The following is a 26,019-nucleotide window of genomic DNA, read 5'->3' as shown; positions in this document are numbered from 1 at the left end:
AAATCATTGATAAGATTTTTTTTAAAGATCTTATGTGTTCTTTTTATTTTGTTTCTGATTTTCAGAACAATATATAAGCAAGGACAAGTCATCTAGTGTAGTCTTAAGATTTTCTGCCTCAACAGATGGCATCTTTTGCAGAATGGTATAATTTGGGCAAGATGATTCCAAAGATGTTTATGTTCAATCATCTGGATTTGGCCTTGTAAATACTCCACTATTTTAATGCTTAGTTACTGTAAATTAAAACTAAAAGAGGATAACCATACCTCAGGATAGTCTTTCATGACTCCCAGGTTCTAACTTTTTATACACCAACTGGCAGGCCATTTTTGATTAGGATCAAATAATCTAAGAAAAACTTATCTGTATCAGGAGCTTTAGAAGTTTGTTACACAACTTCTTGGACTCTATCTAAATAGTCCAGATAAGAACAAAAATTTATGCCCAAAAGCATTCATCTCAGCCCTATAAAAACAAACCTTAGGAAAAATTCTAGAAGTCCAACAACAGGACAACTATTAAGTCAGTTAAGGAAACATGCAGCCTTTAAATTTTTTATTCAGTATGTAATAATATGTGAAGATACTTAGCTGTAATGTTAAGTTAAAGCCGAATAAAAATTGTCATGCTCAATATGATCTCAATCATATTAAAATGTGCAAGAAAAAAACTAGAAAAAAGAAAGCAAACTGTTAACAGTTTGATGCTGGGTGCATGACAGGTAACTGGTTTCTGTACCTTCCAATTTTTCTGAAGCAAATAACTATTATCTTTATAATCAAAATACAAAAATTAAAACATTCATTATCTGTAACAGCTGAGGTTCAGAGAAATTAAGTGACTTGCCCTAAAGCAGAAAGTACTAAGTGGCAGTAAAGACTAAAACCCTTATACCCTGAATTCCAAATTCAAGGCTTTTCACCTTGCTGCAGATTTTCGCCAAGAATTGCTTCCAAGTTTCTTCCCTTTCTAAATCCCAGTTCTCCCAATTAATTTTTCTAAACAGTATTAACTAGTTCAAATTTATTACTTCTAGAAGTTGAAAGAATATTAATGTGGCTATTTCATTAAAAATGACCATAAAACTGATAACAATATGGCACATGCTTGAAAAAAATACAAAAAAAAATCTAACGCTCAGGTTATAAACTGTGTGAAAATTTCAAGAAATTAGATGAGTCAAAAGATTATACCCTCCTCACTAGTCACGGCTAGAGCACTATGTAATCCATTCTGAGCAGTGTACAGTCTTTATGAGTTATAAAAACCACGCCAGGTAAGAGAAGAAAGGTTAAGGAAACCTGTTGAGTTTTATAAAATAAAAAAGTAAAATGACAAAGTACACCTGACTAATACATCCCACAAAACTTTTTCAAAACATACAAAACAGATGTAGCTTATAACTTTATACTAGAGAAATCGAGTTTGAACTGGCTATTCTGGCAGTCAAGATAAGCCAAGAAGTGGGTTTCTCTTTGTGTCAGTATAGGCTGATAAGAGTACATTACCAGCAGGCAACTGGCCTGTGAAAACTTTCAGCATGAAAAAACCAGATCAATTCCTCAATCAGAGCGCAACTTCAACATGGCAATCAAAACTGGCACAATATCCGTGGCAGACATGTCACCTAGGAAAGGGGATCTACCCCCTTCCTCCTGCGGTCAAGACACATAAAATATGTGCAAACTGTACTTCTCAATGAACATTTCAGGAAACTTTCTTCATTCTAAGTGGTAGCCAACCAGCAACATCGTCTTAAATCCCTTACTATGTAAAAGCCAGGCCGAGGGATGAAGTTTCTCAAAGCGAGTTACAGCCCACACCCAGATGTTTTCAATATAGCTGATTTCATTCTTCAGTACTGAAACCATAACTAGTAGTTACGTTCTCCTAGACTGCCTTAAAGCTAGAGCAACCACTAGTATCATCCCCAACGTACGAAACAGGGCTTTTATTTTGATGAGTTTGTTAGAGCCAAGCCTGCAACGAGCACGCAGCAGTAGGGGAGCGGCGAAGGCGCCGTCCATCACCCGGTGTGCACCGCCCTCGAGTGACAGCAGCTACACTCACAGCCACGACACTAGGGGAGGCTCCGGGACGCACGACGGGCTTTGCCGAAGATTCCACACGGGCAAATCAACAGCCTTTCAGCATCTCCACAAGAAAAACTATCCATTTCCTTCCCTAGCTTGCTCAGAAATCATTAAGTAAGCTTACAGGGTCTTTTCTCCTTCTGCATTTTCTCCGAAGAGGTTCTCCGGGAGAAAATTCCAAGATCGGGATTTATCCCTTAACATCACGGCAATAAAAAAAAAATCTTCCGCCAAATACAAGCAGCCCCGCGCGCGTACGTGACCGCCGCGCCCACGAGCCAAGGCGGAGGCGGCTCGGTTGCCGCCCGCCGAGGTCCCAGATCCCACACGCAGCTCTCGGCCCAGCCGCGCAGGCCCACGCCGGCCTCGGGAGGGCGGCCCGGCCTCGGCGGCTCAGGGCGCGACAGGCGGGAGCCCTGGGCGGCTGAGCCTACCTGGGCCAGGGCAGGCACCTGCGACCGCGGCGGGGCCAGGCCTGGGGTCGGCCAGCCCGGCTCCTTCCCTCGCCTCCCGCCGCCGCACGCGCCTCACCTGCGGGCTGTCCTCCAGCGTCTCTTCGATGGGCAGCTTGTCGATCCCTGGCATTTTGGTGGAGGGAGGGCGGCGGCAGGAGAGGCAGCGGCCGCCCACAGCTCCGTGCGCCTGCCCGCCTGCAGCAGCTGACCCCAACCCGCCCTCTCTCGCTAGCGAAGCAGCCCTCGCCAGGCGCCGAGCGGCCGCGCCGCCGCGCGGGAAATCCCGCCCTCCCTTCCTGACTGCCACGCCTCCCGGTGCGCTCATTGGCTCGCGGCGACGCGTCGGCGCAGCGGGACTGGCCGCGAGCTTTCTACGCTGCGCCCGGCTCTGCGGCGACCGCGGGCCTCTGCGCACCTCGAGCACTTCGGCTGCGCGCGGGCGTTTGGATGTAAATCGTAGGGGGCCTGCTGCCCCCAGCAAGGCGTGCGACTGTGGGAACGAGAACCTCGAATGACAACCGCATTGGGGAATTTGGAGCGGTTTTAACTTCTCCCGTAACGTTTTTCGTCAGAGACCGTGGAAGAGGCCTCACTTTAGTTTCCTCAAATTATAACCTTCCCAACCCTGCCTGAAACGTCCAGTCTCCCCTCTCCAGCAAAATGGTGCTGCCTCAGATGCCTGCGAGGTCAGAAGTTGTGTCGTTAACTGGCTTTCTGGTAAATTCGTGGACAGTCGACTCGAAAAGATTTTTCTGGGGACGTGGATATCGGTATGTTCAGTTAAAAACATGTGGCTTTGTTACCAAGTCATCAGTTCTTACCCGGCTTTAAAGGGCCGACTCGCCACAAATTAGACATGTATTTATTTTAAATCACAAATGAAAACGTCTTTTGAAAGTCAGGGTACACTGGTGAATTATGTTAGTAACTGATTAGCATTTCTGATAGATTAAAAACTTTTGGAAGAAGATTTAAATAGCTTCTTCAGACTCTAGTCCTCTTTTCAGGAGAGAAAAGTGAAGCTCTACTTCTAGAACTTGGTCTGGATTAGAACTCCTGTCTGTCTGTCCATCTTCCCCAACCTCACACTGTCTCATTTATTTCTCTGGTTTTTTTTATAGAGGAATCAGTGTACAGAGAAAATGGCAAAATCACTAGTGTCTTCTAAAAATCTAGGCACGAATCCCACCAGTCCATCTCATCTTCATTCAAAAAATAAAAGAAATGCTGAGTAAAGATTGTTAGTTGCCTGGTTCCACAGATAAATTGGAACAAATCCAGGTACAGTGGAACAACCTCAAATACAGTAACTGGAATAGATGTTACATATTTTAAACTAAAATACTAGATTTTTCCCATGATCTCTTAAAGGAGAGGTAAAATCAAGCTTTAAAAGCTTTACCAGGTAGACTTGTAGTATAGTTTCACCGAATTATCCTTAGTGTTATAAACTTTCTTTTTTTTTGTATATATATATTTTTTTATTGAAGTATAGTTAGTTTACAATGTTGTCAGTTTCTGGTGTACAGCATAATTCTTCAATCATACATGAACACATATGTTTTCACATTCTTTTTCATTATAGGTTACTATAAGATATTGAATATAGTTCCCTGTGCTATACAGTATGAACTTGTTTATCTATTCTACGTATATTAGTTAGTATCTACAAATCTCAAACTCCTAATTTATCCCTTCCCACCTGCTTCCCCCTGCCCCTGTAACCATAAGCCTGTTTTCTATGTCTGTGAGTCTGTTTCTGTTTTGTAAACAAGTTTGTCTTTTTTTCAGATTCTACATATGTGATATCAGATGATATTTTTCTTTCTCTTCGGTTTACTTCACTTAGAATGGCAATCTCCAGGTCCATCCCTGCTGCTACAAATGCCATTATTTTAATTTTTTATGGCTGAGTAGTATTCCATTATATAAATATACCACAGCTTCTTTATCTAGTCATATGTTGATGGATATTTAGGTTGTTTCAATGTCTTGGCTATTGTATATAGTGCCTCTGTGAACACTGGGGTGCATGTATCTTTTTGAATTAAGGTTCCCTCTGAATATATGCATAGGAGTAGGATTGCTGGATTGTATGATAAGTCTGGTTTAGTCTTTTGAGGAATCTCCATTCTGTTTTCCATAATGGCTGCACCAAATTACATTCCCACCAACAGTGTAGAAGGGTTCCCTTTCTCCACACCCTCTCCAGCATTTATCGTTCGTGGACTTTTGATTGATGGCCATTCTGACTGGTGCGAGGTGATACCACATTGTGGTTTTGATTTGCATTTCTCTGATAATTAATGATATTGGGTGTTTTTTCACATGCCTATTGGTCATTTGTATGTCTTCATTGGAGAATTGGTTGGTTGGGTCTTCTGCTCATTTGTGAATTGGGTTGTGTGTTTTTTTATTAAGTTAGCTCTCCTCTTAGATTGTTGATCAGCTAGTCACCCTCGAGATAAGAGCTTTAGTTTTTGAAAGGTGGTTTGGAGTTTGTTCTTACACAGTATTAATGTTAATGTTACAGTCGCTTGGATATACCCAGCATCGTACAGATCTCAGCAACACAACTCTGACTTTTGACATTTCTTTTCTACTCTGTCAGCACAGTGGCATGCAACCTGGCTCTAAAGACAGATTTTCATGGTAAGTGGCATTCCTGGTTAAACTGATTAGATTATAAGTGAAGGAGAAGAAAGGCAGTGGCAATTGATAAGAATCAGGAGTAAGTGACAGGTAAAAACTAAGTGTAACAAAGAGAGTAATTATATGGTATAACTGAAGGGGTTTGGCCAGTTAACTTGGCCAAACCAAATAATTCCGATGAAAAATTCTCTTAGGTATCTGAATTATCTGGGTGGGGTAGTGTCATCAAGTTAAATGGTTTCCTTTTTTGTATGTTATGTGCAAGTAAACTGTACTTTTGTAAAGGAGGCTATTATATTATCAGAGAGGTGCAAGGAATTCTTGCCAGGCTCAGTTGATTAAAAACAAAAAAAGCAAAAACAAGTTGATACTCAATTGGATAAAGAGGTAGGTACATCAAATTATAAAACTAGAAAGAATCTTAAAAGACTTTCTATTTGGATCCTCTAGCTTTAGGCTATTGTACACTCTGCTCATTCAGAAAAATGAATGTATTTCCTATTTTAAGACGTCTTTAAAGCGGCAGAATTATAGTCTCCTTTGAAAACCAGTTTGAGTTTCATCAGCTTAAGTTCTGTACAGTTGACCAAACTCAATTCCTTTTATACAGGAAATGAGGCTTCTTCAGATAGTGCCTCAAGGGTTACTGGAGACTCACGTGTCGGTAGCATAATAAAAACTTTGGCCAGCTCCTTAATTTTATGGAAGGCAAGTCAGGATTAAACGACATCCACCAAAGAGTTCTTTGAGACGTTTCACACATATAATCCATTAAGAAGTTACACATATATAATTTACAACAAAAGGACATACAGTCTTGTAAATAGATTTGTTAATTATTAGTCTCCTAAAATTATATTTGATCTGCTTGTAATTAGGTTTTTACATGATACTTCTTGAAGTTCTGGTCTGCGGTCTATAATAGGAAAGAATCCAACAACCCAAATGACACTGGTGCTTTACTTTTCAAAGCTATCCCCCAGGCTAGTGGTTACCAAACTCATGCACACGTAAAAGTCATCTGGAGAAGGTTGAGCCCAGCTAGAAGATTCTGATGCAGTAGGTCAGACAGAGATAGGGCTGAGAGTCTCTCCCAGGTGAGTCCAAAGCAGATCATCCTCAAACCACATGTTGAAAAATTCTATCCAAAATGGAAAATAGCCATTTCTCTTTCCTAAATAACATTGTAGTTTAGAAAATTTAGAAAGTCGAGTAAACATTTAGGAAAGAGTCTTTGGTTCCAGCTCAAGATGGTGAGAAGGGCACCATTTCCAGAATCACCTAGAGAGCTTGGGAATACTGCTACTTACAGATATCCCCTGAAAGTCTCCATCAGTCTGAAATTCTGGGGGAATTCATACTCCTTTTGAGAGTTTAATGTATAGTGCGAATAATTCTGGATGTTACCTAATAAATCACACATTAATGAGACTCATTTTAACAGGTAATTCTATTGTTTTCTTAACATCCAGGTGAGATGAGCCAAATTCAAGAAATGAGTATTTTAATTGGTAATTTGGGAACCTGAGTCACTTCCATCTACTTTAAAACATTTGAACCAGTGGTAGGGCACGGGGAAGCTTTGGGCAATTGGAGGGTAGAATCAAAAGTTCTGAGGAATATGTTGCAAAAGGAGGTGGGTGGGCAGCAAGGACCTACCGATTCTTCAGTGTGCCACTGCGAATGCCTCTCTAGCCTTTAACCTTAATGTTGCTTTTGCTCTTTGCCACTGCAGCCTTAGATTGCAAATTTGTGCCTAAACCTTAAATCCTTAGAAAGGCAAATTCTGTAGCTTGTACTTTCTTGACTGTGAAAAGAATAAAACTTTTATTTCTAGGATAATTGTATATGCTTGTTTCTTTTATAGTTACCTTAATTCTTTTTTGGAAGATGAGAACATTATAAACTAATTTCTTTGACTAAGCCAAGACCTTTGAAACCAAAAAGCATCACTTCTGTTTCTGTTGAGAAGTAGTTGAAAGCATAGGCATGAGCTCATGGACATGGACTGTGGAGCCAGCATGGCTGGCTTCGAATCCTGGCTTCACTCTAGTAGCTCTGTGACTGTAGTCAAGTTACTTAACTTCTCTGTGTCTCTATTCTGTCATCTGAAAAATGGAGCTTAGTGTAGAGAAACTTACATGATAGACTTGTGAAGATGATTAATACGCTTTCAGAATAGTGCTGGGCATAGTAAGTATTCAATAAATATCAGCTAATTATTCTTTTCATTATTTACTATTAAATATTAAATATTTTAATGCTTTTAAGGCAGCATTCATTTTATTCATTTTTCCTTCATCATATCTAAAGAAACAAATATTTTCTAAGTCAGAAGATTGTCCTTACTATCTTAGAGAACCCTGATACTGTTTTACATAGTATTACCATTGCCCTTGCTACTGTTTTATCACTTTGATTTAAGGGCTTTTGTGACCAAACCAAAAAAATTTTAATCAATAAATATATATTGTGATATTCTGGAGAAGTGTAGGTACCAAACCAGCAAAGGCTATTACCCTGTTTTTGTTTTTTGGCTGTGGGAGGAGGAGCGATACCCCAAGGTTAAGACAGAAGACCTTCATAACACTCCTACTCACCAGAAATTCTGGGGAGCAACAGGCAGGCAGTGGAGAAGAGACTGCTCTGAAAGAAGCCAATATGTGCCATGACTGTTTAATCATTGAAATAATTTTACTTTTTGTAGAACCACAGAGGGCAGTAAAAAACAGAGCAACTGAGGATTGATTAAACCATACTGTTTATATCACAACTAATAGAAGTAGGTCTCAGAGTTAATCAGCACATCCTTCCAAGAACACTAGATGGTGCTCTGAATTTAGTTTTGGGGTTCAAACTACATCAGGAAATGGCTGTCTTCATTCAACAAATATTTATTAGGTAATAAACAAAATATTAAAAACCCCTGCCCTTGTGGAGCTACAGTTTAGTGGGAATGGTAGGAAGACAATTTAAAAAAAAGTTTAAGTACTATAAGAAATACAGTATATTAGAAAGTGGGAAGTGCTATAGAAAAATGGGATGAGGGGGCAGTTGCAATTTTAAATAAGCTTGTCAGAGTGGATTTCATTAAGGTGACATCTGAACAAAAACTTGAAGGAGTCGCTGGAGTGAGCAGTGGGGACATCTGAGGACAAACTGTTCCAGGAAGAGGAACCAGCAGGGCAGAGGCCCTAAGCTCTGAGACAGGAGTGGCTTGGCTCATTTTAAGAACTGCATAGACATCAGGGTGGCAGGAAAGGAGGGAGCCCAGGGGAAGAGTCTGGTGGGGATGAGGAAGAGGAGGCCAGATCATGGACAGCCCATTGGCCTATGTGAGGATTTTGACTTTTACCCTGATTTTGGATAAAAACACCTTTAATAGAGATTGTGATTTGAAATAAATGTTGGAGGAGTTGGATGAATTAGTAAGATGAGATATAAATTCCGGGCAAATAACATTGTCTTAAATAAACTTGATACTTTATGAGATATATTGATTTAAAAGAAAAAGTACATCAGTGGTTTAGCTAAATCATATTGTATGTACAGAGTCAAAAGTAATGTCTTAATAACAGAAGACAATGATTTCATGTAAAAAGAGATATATAGTTTTTCCCCTTCTCTTTCTGAATCATTCAGTCCTAAAGGCCTTAGGTGGGGCCAAATAAAGTAAGAGTCTATGCAGGGTGGGTGGCCCACGGGGCCCAGAATGGGTGTTGGAGTCCAGCAGGGGTAATGAGGGCATCCACACAAAAGGGGCACCCTGGTGTGGGATGGAGAGTCTGTCCAAGATGAGGAGGACATCTGCATAGGGGGGTGTCAGAGCTCAAGATGGATAAAAATGGCATTTTGGTGGAGGGGCAGCCCATAGGCAGCAGGATATTGGAGCAAAAGTAGGGCGAGGGTGCCTGAGAAGGCTGTTCTGGAGTCCAGGCATGGTGAAGATGGCTTTTGTGCAGGTTGGGAGCCTGCTGCAGGATTTCAGAATGCAAGGAGTGTGGGGAGTATCCATGAAGGGCAGCCTAGTGTAGGGTTTCAGAGCGCCAGTGGGGTGAGGAAGGCATCCACACAGAGAGTGGTTAGGTGTGGGGTGTCAGAACACCAGCAGGAAGAAAAGGGCCTTTGTGCAGGGGGAAGCACCTAGGACAGTCTTCCCTAGAAGACTAAGGGAATTTTATTATTTATGTTTACAAAAGTAGAAAGAATAATGAGTCCACATTGTTATATATCTATTCATCAGCGATAATGAACCCCCATATACCCGCCACTCATCACTCCAATTGAACACTCATCAACATTTTGTAGCACTTGCTTCAGTTATCTCTGTTTTCTTTCTTCTTTTCCTGAGGTACTTTAAGTAAAACCCAGACATTCTGAAATTGTACCTGTAAATACCTAATAGAATCTCTTTTTAAAAAGCATTTAAAAAATGTAACCATAATCACATTATTTCACCTAACAAAATTAATATTAATTACTGTCTTAATCATGAGTTTCATGAGAATAGAAATCATTTCATCTCCTACTTGCCTAGAATATCCCTGATACATGCTGGAGTTTAATAAATGTTGTGATTCAAAAGTCAGCTTTTAAGTTGATAAGAACCATAACATTTATCCTCCAGAAACAATGTTATAAATAACAATCAGGTTCTCAGGTTAACTGACAACTCTCATTTAATCTGCAATGATTAGATTAAATGGCACTAACGTGTAGGCCTGAGCCCCTGGGAGCCCTAAATCCTAAACTATTTTATCTTTGATTATTGAGTCTGGGGGAAAACCTGGGGCTAATTTAGCCGAGTCCTGAGTTTTCTTGTTCCCACTGTCAACCCTCAGAGGACATAAGGACAAGGGCTAAACTGGGTGAGAGTGCTCATTGGTAAAGATTTCTTAGAAGGAATTATGGCAGCATCCACCAAAAAAAATTAGTACATTCTTCAAAGAAAAATTTTCATGGACATACTGGTTTTGCATGTGTGCTAACATGTATGCACAAGATATCTATTGCTATAATGTTTACTGTAGTTTAGAAAACTGGAGACAACCCTAAGTGTCATTATCAGCAGTATAGTTCAATAAATTATGGTTCTTCCACTTGCTGAAGCACCAGGCAGCTTTTGAAGAATGAGATAGAGCTGTACGTGCTGACATAGCGTCATGTCACTGTGTGGGAACCACATTGAAAAACAATACATATGTCTGACTCCATGTAGATAAAAATGTGTGTGTGGGTGTGTGTTTATCTACTTTATGTCAAGGCATTCTAAAAGACAAGAGAAGCACTAAACTGTTAGTAGCTGTAGCCAGTAGGTTGGAGAGTAAAAATGGGGTGAAACTGAAGGACACTTTCATATTTTATTCTAGATACCATGGTATTAAATGAATCTTTTAAAAATAAAAAAAAACCGCATCTGTGTTTTGGATGACTTTATATCAAATTTTTTAAATCAAGGGCTTGATATATGCCAGGCACTATACTGAAAATAATTTTAACTGATTTGAAAGTATAAAAATATGAAACTGTACTCTTCTGAGATTGAGAAGAACAAATGCTGAGATGTTTTTTAAATGTTGTAAATAAATGAACTTATTCAACAAACCTTTATTTAATATCTCCCATGTGATGGGCACTGTCATGGGTACTGGGAGAGAGAGAAGTATATGTGGAAACAGTCTCAACTCCCCTGAACCTTGTAATCACTGGGAAAGATACCATACGTCTCAAGTAACAATGGCTGATAAGAACCTTAGTATTGATAGAGTGTCACAGATGTGAACTGTGGCTCAGGATTTTTAAATTTTAAGCTCAGATTTTTCAAATGAATCCCCCATATCACTTTTTATTAAGCTTTAGTTAGAGAATGCTTTAATACCTAATTTGTGGATTGCCCTGGAGTGATATATACCTCTCAGTTTTTACTTCATCTTGTACATATAGACGTTTAAAATATAGACTGTTCAATTTTACAATTCCTAGAATCTCTTCTCTTCAGTGTCAGTGTGTCAGGCTTTTATGTCTTATATCAAAAGAAGTGTTGAAAGATACTGAGAATGTATCATATGCAAGGTTTCACAACCTTTTTCTTAACTGATCTGTACACTTTGATGTTTATATCATGAGATCATTGGTGAAGATGTTACAGAGACCATTAACTGATAAAGTCAATAGAAAAGGGAATTTAAAGACAGAAAACTGAAGTCAACTTCAGTTACCACTTGCTAGTTGGTGACTTCTGCAAGTTACAACTGAACTCTCAGTTAGTTTTCTCAGCTACAAAATAATAAAGGATTATTTTGTCAAGATTATTATGTCAAAGAATTAAACAAATATGCTCACATGCTTTAGAAGCTATATAGCACTATAGACATTTTGTGTTTGTGTTCATTATAGCATTTATTAAAAACCAACATTGGGGGGAGGTATAGCTCAAGTGGTAGAGTACACAGGAGGTCCCAGGTTCAATCCCCAGGACCTCCTTCAAATAGAAATAAATTAATAAACCTCATTACCATCACCACCACCCCCATTAAAAAGAAAGAAAGAAAGAAACCAACAGTAAATATTGTATTAATGGTGAAACACTATTCTCGTGTCAGGAACAAAACTAGGATGCCTGTTTTCATCATCACTATTTTCAACACTGTCCTGTACTTCTAGACCAGGAGGTCCAACAGAACCTCCTGCAGTGATGGAAATGTCCTCTGTCCTATCTAATATGGTAGCCACTGGCCATATATGGCTACCTAAATTTAAATAAGTTACAACAAAATTAAATTTAAAATTTAATTGCACCAGCACTTGCACTAGCCACATTTCAAGTGCTCATTAGCCACATGTCGCTAGTGGCTACCTTGTTGGATGGTGCAGACATAGAACATGTACATCATCTTAGAGAACTTTATTGGATTGGAAGTTCTGTTGGTCTACAATTATAGAATAATGTTTAATTATAATCACATATCTATCCATCCACCAATTCATTTTATGTTTTATACATTTTAAAGTTACAGACATCAATATACTTCTCCTCTAAACTCTTCTGCATGTGTATTATCATTAACAATAGTTCAATACTTGCTTATGTTTTAATAGATAAATTTTTATATACAGTGATGTGAATAAATCTTGAAGAGTATTAATGAATTAGTATTGACAAATGAATACAACTGTATAATCCAAACCCCAGCAAGATATAAAACATTACCATTACCCCTCAAGTTTCCTGACTCCTCTTCCCAGTCAGCCTCCACCACCAACTCTACATTCTGGTTTTTTTTTTTCAGTATAAACTAGTTTTGTCTGTTCTGGAACATCACATAGGTGAAATCATACTTCACGTATTCTTTTGGATAAGTCTTCTTTGACTTAGCATAATGTTTTTGAAATTCATCAATGTTGTTGCATATATGGTAGTATATACCTGTATATTGCTGTATTCTATTATATAATTATACCATGGTTTACTCACTTTCCTGTTGATAGACACCTAGTTGTCAATTTTGGCTATTGTCTATGGCGCTTCTATGAATATTCTTGTATATCGTTTTGTGGGCATGTTTTCATTTTTCTGGGAATTGAACTGCTGGATCATAGCATAGGTATATGCTTAATTATTTACCTCTAATATATGGAATTAAATTGATTTTTGTATATTTACCTTTATACTATAACTTTGCTAAATTCACATTAATTTTAGTAGCTATTTTGTAGATTTGTTAAATTTTTCTGTGTAAACAATCATGTTACCTGTGAAAAGAGACCATTTACGTCTTCCTTTTTGACCTATATGACTTTTATTTCTTTTTCTTGCTTTATTTATTGCACTGACTTAGATCCAATATAGTGTTAAACAGAATTGCTAAAAGTGAACATCCTTGCTTTGTTCCTAATCTTAGGGAGAAAGCATTCAATAATTCACCTTTAAATAGTACGTTATCTAGTTATTTCTGTAGCTGCCCTTTATCAGATTGAAGAAATTACTTCTAGTCCTAATTTATTGAAAAAAAATTTTAAGTTACAAAGGAGTATTTTTCTGCATCTGCTAAAGTGATCACATGATTCTCCTTTTTTTCCTGTTAATATGATGAATTACAATGATTGATTTTTGAGTTTTAAACCATCCTTGTTTTTCTGGGAAAAGCCCCACTTAGTCATATTGTATTACCGTTTTTATGTATTTCTATATTAAATCTGCTAGTATTTTAAAGTTTTTGTGTCAGTGCTCATGAGTGATATTTGTCTATAATTTTTTTTTGAAATTTTTTAAAATCAGAGTTACTTAGGCCTCATAAAGTTAGAAAAGTCCTTCCCCTTCTATTTTCTGAAAGAATTTGAGATTGGTGTGTGTTTAAGACTTTTTAAAAAATGTTTGATAAATCTCACCAGTGAAGTACCTGGGCCTGGTGGAAAGAATTTGATAACCAATTCAATTTCTTTAATTGGTATATGAGTAGTCATACTTTCTGTTTCATTTTGTCTCAGTTTTGGTAATCATATGTTTTTCTAGGTTCTTGTCTATTTCATATAAATTGTTGAATTTATTGATATAAAGTTGTTTATAATATTCTTTTTAATATCTATAGTCTCTGTAGTGATATCACCTCTTTATGCCTAATATTGGTAATTTGTATTCTCTTTTTTGTTCTTCATCATTCAACCTAAAGTTTTCTCCTACTCCCTAGTTTTGTTTTTTAATTGATGGAACCTTACGTATAAATTATCCTGTGCTGCATAACAAATGAGCCAAAGTTTAATGATTAAAATAGTAGTATTCATTTAATACCTTTCACAGTTTCTGTGTCAGGAATTCAGGAGTGACTTGAATACACAGTCCTATTTTGAAGTCTTCATTGAGATTGTGGTCAGATATCAGTTGGGGATTCAGTCATCTTGAAATCATTATAAAGGCTTGACTGGGGCTGGAGGATTCACTTCCCAAGTGGCACATTCACATAGCTGGCAAATTGGTATAGACTGTTGACAGAAAACCCCATTTCCTCTACATGTTGGCCTTTACACATGACACAGTGGCTGGTTTCCCCTGGAGAGAGCTATCCAAGAGACCAAATCAGAACCTGTAGTTACTCATAACACATAACACAGGCAGTTGCACATGGTTGCTTTGTTGTAGTACATGTCTGCTGATGATAAATTCTCTTAGTTTTTGTCTTAAAATGTCTTTATTTTGCCTTCATTCTCTGAGATATTTTTGTAGGATATAGACTTCTTGGTTGAAAAGAGGGTATTTTTGTTGGTTTGGTTTTGGTTTTTTTCTTTTTTGCAGTTTCAGGATGTTATTCCATTGTCTTCTGACCTCCATTATTTCTTAATAGAAATTAGTCAAATCATACTGTTATTCCCATGTATATAATGTGCCATTTTTCTCTGCATGCTTTCAAAATTCTCTCTTTATCTTTAGTTTTCATTCATTCAACTATGATGTACCTCAGTATAGTTTTTCTTGTGTTTACCCTGCTGGGGTTTTTTGAGCTTCTTGAATCTGTAAATTTAGGTCTTTCACCGAATTTTGGGAAATTTCAACCATTATTTCTTCAAATATTTTTTCTGCTGTAGTTGCTCTATTTATCATTCTGTAATTCTAATTACACATAGGTTAGTTTTTTATATTGTCTTACAGGATACTGAGGCTGTGTTAATTTGACTTTTAGTGTTTTTTTTTTCTATGTGTTCTTATTAAATAACCTTTTTTTTTTAATATGGCTTCAAGTTCATTGACTCTTCTGTCATTTCCAATATACTGCTAAGGCCACCCAGTGAATTTTTAATTTCTGATACTTTATTTTTCAGTTCTAGAAGTTACTTTTGGTTCTCTTTTATGGTAAACATCTCTGATAATGTATACTATTTGTTCATTTATGATCATATTTTCATAAATGTACTTGAATATCTTTACAATAGTTGCTTTTAATCTTTGTCAGCTTATTTCAACATCTGTATCACTCCTGGGAATTTCTCCACTAATTGCATTTTCTTGTGAATATGGGACACAGTTTCCTATTTCTTTGTATGTCTAGTAATTTTGGATTGAATTGTAGACATTCTGAATGATATCCATAGTCTCTAGATTCTGTTTTATTCCTCTCAAGAGTGTTGATCTATCTTATCTATCTTTCTTCCTTTGGTTTTATTTTGTCAGGCTGTGCTCTACCTCTAAAATCTGTCTCCCTTATAGTTGTCATCAGCTGAAATTTCTGTTCAGTCATTTTAGTGTTAGCTGAGATGTTTGATGTTTTCCCTGTGCATGCCCAGTTCAGCCATGGATTTGGGCAGAATTTGGGGCCCTTCTCTGTATCTCTTTCCTTCCTAGGCTTCCCTGTCACTTTCTAGCTGCTGTGGTCACTCTGGACTCTCTCCTTTGATTTTTTTTGAGTCAGAAAGATCATGAATCATCCCACATAGTGCTGATTGGTGCCTGCCTTCAGACAAAAAGCCGTAAAAATGAATAAACTTATCCAGGGCTTTTCACTTGTTCCAGATTCTCCCCCTCTTCAATTTCTGCCAGCTTTTGGCCAGTTTCCAGTATTTTGGGATAGTTTTTAAAATATTTTGCCCAGGGTTTATAGTTTATATCTTTGGGAGGATAGGTACAATAGAAACTACTTGCCATTACTATAAAGGGAACTTTAAGGGCCTTTTTTAAAGGCAGAAACCATAAAGGGTAGTATCAACACATTTTATTATATAAACTTCATATAACAAAAGACAGCATCAATAAAGTAAAAATGTAAAGGGAAAAATGAGGAAAATGTTTATTATATATGCCAAAGAGTTATTATCTTTAATGTATGAAAAACTCTTAATTCATTAAGAAACAACAACAAATCACCCTGATAAAAAATGAGCTAAGGACATGCTATGGTCTGAATGTTTATGTACCCCTAAAATTCATATGTTGAAGTCCTGCTGCCCAGTGTGATGGTATTAGGAGATGAGGCCTTTGGGAGGTGGTTAGGTCATGAAGGCAGACCCTCATGAATGGAATTAATGCCCTTATATAAGAAACCCAAGAGAGCATCCTTGTCCCTTTCACCACAAGAGGATACAATGAGAAGTATGCAGCCTGGAAGAGGGCCTTCACCCAACCACACTAGCATCCCCAATCAAAGACTTCCAGCCTCTAGAACTGTGAGAAATAAGTTTGTGTTGTTTATAACTCACTCATTCAGTAGTATTTTGTTATAGCAGCCTAAAAAGACTAAGGACATAAACCATCATTTCAAAAAAGAAGGAACACATTTGGCTAATAAACATAGGAAGAAGTAAATGCCAACCTTATTTGAAGGAATGCAGAAGGAAACAATGAGATTCTTTTACCTGTAAGATTGGCAAGAGTTTTTAAATGTTTATAGTAACAAGTGTTGGCCAGGGTGTGGATAAGACACCCTCATGACTGTGTCCAAAATGCCTTTAACTTATCCACTGAGTATATATCAATAGCTATATATATTTTTTCATTTTATCAAATGCATTTGGTTCTTTTAAAAATCTTCCCAGACATTCCTGATAATTTCACTCTGTTTGTCTCTATTTATGATTCTAACTTTTAGAATCCTTAAACTTTCATTAATAGCTATTACATATTCTATACCTGATAATTCTAGTATCTGAATTTCTTCTGGATCTGTGTTAGTTAGGGTATAGACTTGACTGCTATAACACAGAGACCCCAAATCACAAGACAGACATTTATTTCTCCATCCAAGTACATAGTTCAGTGCTAGAATAGAAAAGTCCAGTTCCCAGGGGGAGGGTATAGCTCAAGTGGTAGAGCACATGCTTAACATGCATGAGGTCCTGGGTTCAGTCCCCAGTACCTCCTCTAAAAACAAACAAATAAACAAACCTAATTACCTCTCCCCTACCAAAAAAAGAAAAAAAAACCCTCAAAAAAATTTAAAAATTTAAAAAAAAAAAGAAAAATCCAGTTCCCAATCAACAGTGTTCCCAGCTCCCTCTCTCTTTTATTATTACACTGCCATCCTTAACATTTCACCACCCACTATCCTGTCCACAGTCCAAACAGCAGGAGAGAGAAAATGGGAACAGGAAGGGCACAGCCCTAAGTTTTAAGAGCAGGACTTAAAAATTATACCCATTGCTTCTGCTCACATTTCATAGGTGAGAAGTCATAGGATCATACCAACATGTAAGACAGTTTGGGAATTGTAGTTGTTAACCTTTACCTAAAAAGTATAGTGCTACTGAAAAGTGTAGAATGGATATTGTGAAACAACTAGCAGTCTCTGCCACATGGTGTAAATCTCGTTTCTGCTAATTTTCTCTTGTGTTGTCTGGCTTCATGTGCTTGATGATCTTTGATTATGAGTTTATATTTGCTTGTTTTTAATCTGTGGGAATCCCATGGACCTAAATTTGGAAAGCTTTCCTCCAGGGAGGATTTGGTCTGCTTTTGCCAGGAGCCAATGTTGAAGGTCCTGACCTGAAGTGAGGGTCTTCAGTTCAGCTCTCCTATACCTACTTCCAGCCTGAGGGTTAGAATCCTGGTTTCCGTAATGCTAAGTGTTTTTGCCCATTTGGGTGACCTCATGTTTATTGCTCGGTTACTGATCACTGCTCCCAGTTCTGATTTCAGTTCGTGGTTGTTGGGTTTTTGTTGTTTTCTTTGGTGAACAAATAAAGTTTCCCTTACTTGTTGGGATCCCAGCAATGCATTTGAAGGTATGTTTTAGTATCTAATTGTTTTGTAGTAGAAAGGTCTTTCAAGGAATATGGCCCAGGATATTGCTAGACCAGAAATAGTTCATTGACTCTCCAATTTACTTCAAGTCTGGCTTTTTTCTCTACCCATCCAGCTTGCCAAAGTTGCCAGTAACCCCCTCCTTAACAAACCTAGTAGATATCTTTCTCTCTTCTTACTCAACCTCTCAGCAGCATTGACAGCTGACCTTTCATTTATTCTTTGATCTGGTATGAGCCCAAGCACTGTTTTGGATGCTGGGGGATGACTAGCACAGACAAAAACCCTAAAGACAGAAAACAGACCAAAAATAGTAAACACAATAAACATATATATAACAAGGCATAAGATAGTAAATGCTTTTAACAAAAACTGGAGCAGGGCAAAGGGCATCAGGAGTCCTGAGAGAGAGGCTGAAATTTTTAAAGAAGCAGAAGAGTAAGCCTCATTGAGAAAGTGATATTTGAGGAAATACTTGAAGGAGGTAACGAAGTAAACCATGATGTTACGTGAAGGAAGAATATTCTAGGTAGTGAAAACAGCCAGTGTAAAGGCCTGGGGCAGGATTGTGCCTGGTGCTTTCAGGAAGAGCAGAGGTCCAAGTGGCTGGAACAGAGTAAGCGTGCGAGATGCAATACGGGATAAGATCAGATAGAAACATGGGGCTGGCATATCATATGGGACCCTGAGGGCCCCTAAAAAGACTGACTGTTACTAAGATGGGAAGCCATGTTTTGAGCAGAGTTGTGACATGAACTGACTTATTTTTAAATGATTCCTCTGGCCTCTTGCTGTGTTGATAAAAAAGCCATAAGGGATCAAGGATGGAGACAGGAAGACCACTTGAGATGCTATTGTAGTCACCCTTCTCCTTGACCCTTTTTCCTCTCTTGGATCGATTCCATATCCCCAGATTTTTCTCTTGCGTTACTAGCTGTTTCCTTCTCCAGTTTCTTCTCCAGCACATCTTCTCCAATTTCCAAATGTTGGAATACCTCGGACTTGGTCCTAAGATCCTTCTTGTATCTAGGTCCCTTCACTGCATGATCTCCTGCAAACCTCTGGCTTTTAATGGTTTTAAAACTGATGATTTGTGCTGGTGATGCACAAACTTAGAGATTCAGCCCTGAGCTTATAGTCATAAATCCAGTAGCCAACTTGCTATCCAAACTGGAACACTTCATTTCTCCCCAATTATTTCCTCCCCTAGTCTGGCCTTTTACAACCCAGTAAATGACACTATATTTGCTCAAGCCAAAAAACAGTCATCCTTAATGCCTCTCTTTCCCTCATTTCTATATTCAATCCATCTGCAAGATGTGTTTTTCTATCTCTGAATGAATGAGCTATTTCCTCCACAATGCTGTGTGTCAAACCCCCCAAATCTCAGTGATTTAAACAATGAATATTTACTTTTCTCATTCATGAAATTGCAGGTCATTTAGTGTTTGACTGAATTTGCCTGGGCTTGGCCTACTTGACTGTAGGCTGCAGGCTGCAGGCTGCAGGATGGGTTGGGGTGCGCTCCGTGTGTGTTCATTCTGGAGCTCAGGCTGAGCGGTGGCAGCTACCCCAGGGATGACCATATGGTGATAACAGAAGCTCAGGAGGGCAAATCAGTCATGCTGGCACATTTCAAGCTTCAGCTCACATCACTTCCCATTGGCCAAAGCAAGTCACGTAGACAAGCCCAAAGCTAAGGGGTGGGAAGGACACTGTATTTACTATGAGGCCACAGCAAGAGTGGTCATATAATATACTATTGATGTTGAAGAATTGGAACCAATTATTCAATTACTCAATCTCCCACAGCCTCCTGAAGAATTGTACCTCTCTCCAAACCCACTATTAGCCATCATCTCTTGCTCCTAGACAATTACCTGTTTTCACCACACCTAGAACAATGCCTTGCATGTAGTATATGCCCAGTAAAAAATGTATTGAACAAACAACTCCCAACTGATCTTCCTTGTTACACTTATCTGTCTCTAGTCTTTTTCCACATAGCAGCCAAGGTGAGTGTTTAAAAACAAGTTCTGTGATACAGAAAGGAATGTGTTTGGCCTTTGTCCCGAGTTTAGGTACACAGCTACTAAATTTCTTGGAATTTCCTGAGTAATAAGAGCAATAGAAGAATCTTTCATTCTAATAACACGGTTCTTGGTGGGCTTCTAGATAGCTTTAAAATGGGGCTGGTCGCCAGAAAGAGCAAACTTAGATTAGAGGCTTATAACTTTCAGCCCCACCTCCCAACCTCAGGGGAGTGGGGAGGAGCTGGAGATTTAGGACAATCACTGATAGCCAGTGATTTAATCAATCATGCCTACGTAATGAGACCTCCAATAAACCCCCTAAGGGACAGGTTTCGGAGAGCTTCCAGGTTGGCAAACACATTGAAGTGCGGGAAGGGTGGTGTGCCCAGAGAGGTTATGGAACCTCTGTGTGCCTTCCCCCATACCTTGCCCTCTGCCTCTCTCCCATTTGACTGTTCTGAGTTGTATCCTTTGTAATAAACCAGCTAATGTAAGTAATGTGCCTTCCTGAGTTCTGTGAGCCATTCTAGCAAATAATTGAACCTGAGAAGGGGGTCGTGGGAACCCTGGGTTTACAGCTGGTTGATCAGAAGTACAAGTGGCAACCTGGGACATGCAGCTAGTATCTAAAGTGGGAGCAGCCTTACGGGACTGAGCTCTTGACCTTTGGAGTCTGTACTAACTCCAGGTAGTTAGTGTCAGAACTGAATTGTAGGACGCCCTGTTGGTGTCTGTAGAAAATTGGAGAATTGCTTGGTATGGAAAACCCATAACACATTTGGTGTCAGAAGTACTGTGAATAAAAACAGCTCAGACTGTCATATGAGTCTCAGCTTAAAACCCTGCCCTAGCTCCCCTTTGCACTTGAACTCCTCACTATGGTCTCTATAAAGGCATACGTTATCCAGCCAAGTCTGGCTCTCCAAACAATAGCGTCTGGTACTGCTCACTTCCCTCTGGCTAACTGCCTTTTTCTTCCTCAAATATTCCAATGCTTTTCAGCTGCAGCAGCTGTACTTCCTGTTCCCTGTGACTGCAATGCTTTTTCTCAAGATCTTGGCATGCTGGTTGTCTCCTGTCCTCAACTTCAGCTAAAGTATCACCTCCTTTGAGAGGCCTCCCTGACCATCGATACTTACAGACCCTCTCCCCACTCTACCCCCACCCTCCTTATGTTTCCTCACCGTCACCTAGTTTATGCCTTTCCATGAGTTTATCACTCTCTAAAATTACCTTGCTTTGTTCATCATTGATCTCTAGTGCCTAGAATGGTGTCTGGCACATGCTAAGTTCTCTATAAAAATTTGTTGAATGAATATCTGTGAAAAATTTCCTCTACATTTTCAAAGTATCTTTTTTATCTTTTATTTTCATCTACTCATCCATGTATAAAATGGTATTTTGCAAGTCCAGATCGAACTAACTCAGGAGAAATAAAAATATTATAAAGTCCTTGTTGATAAAGAAGAAATTGGGGACTGGCATTGCTTCAGCACATGTTGTAGCATCCTTGTAACTTGTGCCGCTAGGGCATTAACCTGTGGGGTCAAAGGTCTAAGTGAGGCCTCCTCCTGCCTCCCATACTGATGAACCAGCTTTCCTGGCTTCCCTTTTTCCTTTTCCATTCTTACCATTGTTTTCTGATTAATGTACAAGATAATTTACTTATAAGTATTGTTTATTGCCTGTCTCCTCACCCTCCCATCCATGACACCACTGTGACCTTCATGGGCACATGAAGGCAAGTATCTTACTCTGTTTTTTCTGATACTGAGTAGATGTTCAACCAATTGTGGAATGGATGGATGGATGGATGAATGTTTCAAAGGAAAGAAAGAAATTTGCAAGGTTCTGAATCTCTTTCTCTTCTTCAAGTGTCCCCAGAGTAAGGTCACCCCCACCGTTGCACAGTCTACCTCCCAAGATGCTCTAGGCGAAACCTCTTTGAGGTGTAAACGTTTACAAGTTCTTTCATTCTCCGGTTGGCTTTACTTGTATATTTATAAATCCATCTTGTGTGCCTATTGATATTTTGTGTGTGACTCCTTTCTCCACTCTAGAGCTTGAATAAGGAGGAATTTAGCTCAGTATTTATGACATCATGACAGGAAGTGACATCATGATAGGGAAAAATCTGATGAAGCTGAGCTCCATCTTGTAGAGGTTATTACCTCTGTGAGCACAGACCACTTTTCCTCTTCCCTCAAGAAAAGCCCAGGAGTTGTCTAAATGCTGGACAAAGCTGAGCACTTAAATTTATTATCAAGAAGGTCCTGGAGGAAGAGGAGCAGGGGAGTACAAAAACTAAAAAAGTATCCCAACTATGGTGAGGAGTGGCCGCTTCAGAATCTTCCCAATTAACAGCTGTGTTTCTCTTTTAATTTCACATTTTCCTAGGATGATGAAATTAAAATACTCTATTCTTGCTTATTTTTTCACAAACCTTATTGTCCTCATGAAATGTCCACATGTCCACAGTCCCTCAAAAGATCAGCAGAGGGAAATTTTTCTTTAAAAGATGCAATAGACAATGCTTTTTCCTTTGAAACAACTGTGATGGAAAGAGAAATTCTTCCTTTCACTTGAATAGTCATGCTTTCAAGTTGCTTGGAGGTGGTTATGTATGAATCTTCATATAAACTTGTACCTCTCTCATTTAAAAGAAAAGATGAAAAAAAGGGAATTAGCTCATTAATTATTTAAAATACTTGGTGCAACTCTTCCTTATGAATTAATCCAGGCACTTGGAAGACAATTACACTCAGTGTTAATAACATTGCCAACCTTTTCCAGTATGCTGCACTCCAAATTCTATTGTGTTTTCATTGACAACATTCACTATTACATATGCATATGAAAAACAGGCATTTTCATCAGAATTACCGTAATAGCATTAAGAGATTATTATTTTTTTCCAATTTCTTTGGAAGAAAAGTCACTCAAATAAAATTATTTATTACTTGACTGCTCTCCTATCTGGCCTGTATGTTTAGGTAACTAGAGTCCATGAAAGTGTAAACTTCAGAACAAAAAGCATGATTTTATACATTAATGATTTCAAATAAAAGAGAAGTGGTAGTTTGTGCATCACTTCTTTCGAGAAAGTTAAGTCTGTGCTCTGCTTAGGAGAGATAACACTTTTTGTCCCTGTAGGTGGCCCCCCTGGTGTAGCCATTAGTTGCTAATTACTTGCAAACAAATAAACAATTAACTCCTGAAGCTGCTGGCTGGGCCAGTGTTCATTGACATGCTAAAACTTTCTAAGACGGGATTTTAATTAGTGACGTTCTAAATCCAGCCCCCTTGTACAGGTCCCAGCCCTGTACACGTAGGGCACAGCCAGCCTGGGAGGCTCCGAGAGGCTAGAGCCCAGACCCGTAGCTCTGTGCAACCCACACGAGGATGTCTCCCAACCTTCAGGAAGGTGGTCGGCTTGGGGAAAGCAAGCCCTCGCCCTGCTCCTTTTCAATTGAGAGCATTTTAGGACTGGACCAGAAGAAAGACTGTGTTCCATCAATGAAGCCGCACAGGCCATGGGCAGACACCTGCGACTCCTCAGGTATGCCACAGCTTAATTTTTAAAATTCTTTGTTATTTGTTTGCAAGATTCAGTTTGGCCTTTTTAAAAAAAAAAAAATATATATATATATATATATACACACACTACATAGACTTAGAGAAAAACTGCAGTTTCATCTAGTTACATAATTGAAGTATCTAGCACTTTTAATGTCTCCAGCTGAAGCCTATGGGAAATTAAGACTATCAGCCTTAGACCCAAGCGGATATAAAATTCACTCCCAGGAAAGTCTAAGAACCTTCATTTACTTTGGAGGATCTCTGTGTTTGTCACATTAGATATTCTAAATCTCTTTCCACTGAAAAGTAAATGACATTTGGAGACCAAAATGTGTCCTCTACCAGCAAAACAGGCTTTCATTTTTGTTTGCTTTTGGGATTTTAGTTGATGAGAGATCAGTTCTCCTGTGAAACCCAGAAGAATTCTACTAGGAAAATTAAAGACAAGTTCCTGAAATTATTTCTTATAAGACTTTGTGGAATATAGAATTGAACATCTAAGATGGGGTTTATTTTTCTGTTTTTAGGGAAAGATGTTAACCTACGTCTACATATCCCAAGTCTTCCTAATGGGACCTCGTTACCTTGTGCTTTGGATCACCCAGTGCAAGAAGAAAGAGTTTCGAAATATGAAAATTACCTTTCAGCCTCAGAAAGACTTTCTTTGAAAAGAGAGTTGAGTTGGTATAGAGGCCGAAGACCAAGAACTGCTTTTACTCAAAACCAGGTAGGAAATTTTTTCAACCAGCAATCGTAATACAAAGGCTTTAGCTGACACGCTGTTGGGCAAAACCCCATTCACTGTGGGACCTCAGCTTAGAAGCCTTATTAATGAAACAATAAATTATATCTTTTTTTTTTTGTAACAGTTTCTGGATAGTCATTTTAAAAAAAAGGTATACAGATTAATTGCTCAAGATTTAAATGCAACTATTTTGCTATACAAATTAAAGTCTATTTTATGATGACACTTTAAATAACTGTTTCCTTGTTCTTAGGTTGAAGTGTTGGAAAATGTCTTTAGAGTAAACTGCTATCCTGGTATTGATATCAGAGAAGACTTAGCTCAAAAACTGAACCTAGAGGAAGACAGAATCCAGGTAATTTTCAAGTTTAGTTGTTACTTGTGGTGATTAAAATGTTAAAAATAATAAAATAATATTTCTGAGATATGTTGTATTTTTCCTTAATTTTAGATATGGTTCCAAAATCGGCGTGCAAAGCTGAAAAGATCCCATAGAGAATCACAGTTTCTCATGGCAAAAAAAAATTTCAACACAGATCTCCTGGAATAAATAGAAAACTAAACATGTGAGATTACCTTCCAGTTTCAGAACATGAAGAATCAATGGAAATATCAAGTGTTAAAAATGTGTATTTTCCTTTCTGCATTTAATCTGAGTATTGTCATTTTTTTCTGAAAATATATTGTAAATAATTACTGTTATACCATGGTACCTATTATACTTGGACACTCTTAGTTACAATAAAGGCCTTTACTATATATTTTAATAAACATTTTCAGAAAAAGCCAACTATTTTTGTGAGCAAATTTAATCTAATAAATCAATTTGCTAAAATCAGTAAACTCATGAGTAATTAATTTCACAAGCTGGATTCCATTTCAAAATAATTCAAGTCAAATAATCTAAAGAATGGCACAAAAATGAGATTTGTTTAAATAGATTTGTTTCCTTCAACTGCATTTTGAAACATGATTATACTTAAATACAGAGTATGATTTATTCATGAATCTTTCATTTCTCTTGATTTCTGTCATAAAGCAGTGAGAATTTCTCACCATATATCAATGTAAATTTTATAGCATTCTAGTTTCAAGTTGTTGGGTTTTTTTTTAATCAAAGTTATTATGCCAAAGTAGAGATATAAGATCATCAGTTGTCATAGTCATGCCATTAGTATTGCATTGCACAGCAGAACTGAGCTGCAAATGCACATTTTAAAATATTTTCCTAGTCCCTTTAATGTTGTGTTTTACTTTCAGTCATCAAAGTGAGAATGATCATCTGGCTTATACCTGTTTCCAGTTTAGTGATTTCCAATCAACTGTATGTTTTGTTACAAGTAATTTGTTGACGGAGGAGATAGGGTAGCCATCCTTCCTTTCGTGTGTGTTCTAACCTCGTCACTGGAAATAATCAGGGCACTTTCTGGGACAAAAACTATTTTCTTTGCATCTGTCATTGTACCTGTCAATGAAAGATGGGAATAGAATAAGGTGCATCACAAGGGAGTCCTACCAGTGGACATCTGTGTATTTGTTTCCCAATTAATGAATGGAAGGCCAGTGAAATGAGCTGGAGGACTCTGTTTCTTGTAAGCCGTATTTCAGCTTTACCCTTTAGGACTGAAATTCTCCCTTGTTTCCCTTTTCTTTCCTTCCTATTCCTCTGCCCTTCTTTTCTCTCCCAGTAGTGACCAGAATAGAAAGTTCTTGTTGAGTTACTGAATCTACACCC

At 38.3% G+C, this 26,019-nt stretch overlaps 2 protein-coding genes and 1 long non-coding RNA gene across 14 annotated transcripts in view; 1 reads left to right on the top strand and 2 right to left on the bottom strand.

Moving 5' to 3' along the window:
- Positions 1 to 2,821, bottom strand: part of APPL1 (adaptor protein, phosphotyrosine interacting with PH domain and leucine zipper 1) — a 33,989-nt gene extending 31,168 nt beyond the window's left edge. The window contains exon 1 of the mRNA XM_006196434.3: positions 2,628 to 2,821. Within this exon, the coding sequence (XP_006196496.1) occupies positions 2,628 to 2,681 (54 nt within the window). The 5' untranslated portion in view covers positions 2,682 to 2,821. The remainder of the gene's footprint in view (positions 1 to 2,627) is intronic.
- Positions 2,822 to 2,947: 126 nt separating this feature from the next.
- HESX1 (HESX homeobox 1) lies at positions 2,948 to 25,074 on the top strand. 12 transcript variants are annotated; one of them, XM_072941532.1, is made up of 6 exons: positions 2,948 to 3,237; positions 5,085 to 5,203; positions 23,259 to 23,519; positions 24,067 to 24,266; positions 24,538 to 24,639; positions 24,736 to 25,074. In XM_072941532.1, the coding sequence occupies exons 3-6, from the start codon at positions 23,363 to 23,365 to the stop codon at positions 24,832 to 24,834; spliced, it is 558 nt and encodes a 185-aa protein (XP_072797633.1). In that variant the 5' UTR covers positions 2,948 to 3,237; positions 5,085 to 5,203; positions 23,259 to 23,362; the 3' UTR covers positions 24,835 to 25,074. The 12 variants fall into 12 exon arrangements, with proteins under 12 accessions (XP_072797633.1, XP_072797635.1, XP_072797636.1 ...); XM_072941534.1 differs by having other exon boundaries at positions 2,948 to 3,321; positions 5,168 to 5,203; XM_072941535.1 differs by having other exon boundaries at positions 2,948 to 3,321; positions 5,163 to 5,203; positions 23,272 to 23,519.
- LOC140686774 (uncharacterized) lies at positions 21,312 to 21,997 on the bottom strand. The gene is made up of 2 exons (XR_012060679.1): positions 21,877 to 21,997; positions 21,312 to 21,498 (listed from the first exon to the last, which is right to left on the bottom strand). It is a non-coding gene; the product is annotated as an uncharacterized lncRNA (long non-coding RNA).
- Positions 25,075 to 26,019: the final 945 nt, after the last annotated feature.

The sequence above is a fragment of the Vicugna pacos genome, chromosome 17 (assembly GCF_048564905.1).
Source record: "Vicugna pacos chromosome 17, VicPac4, whole genome shotgun sequence".
Taxonomy (NCBI): domain Eukaryota; kingdom Metazoa; phylum Chordata; class Mammalia; order Artiodactyla; family Camelidae; genus Vicugna; species Vicugna pacos.
The sequence above is the reverse complement of the archived record's forward strand: the minus strand, read 5'-3'. Positions and strand labels throughout refer to the sequence as shown.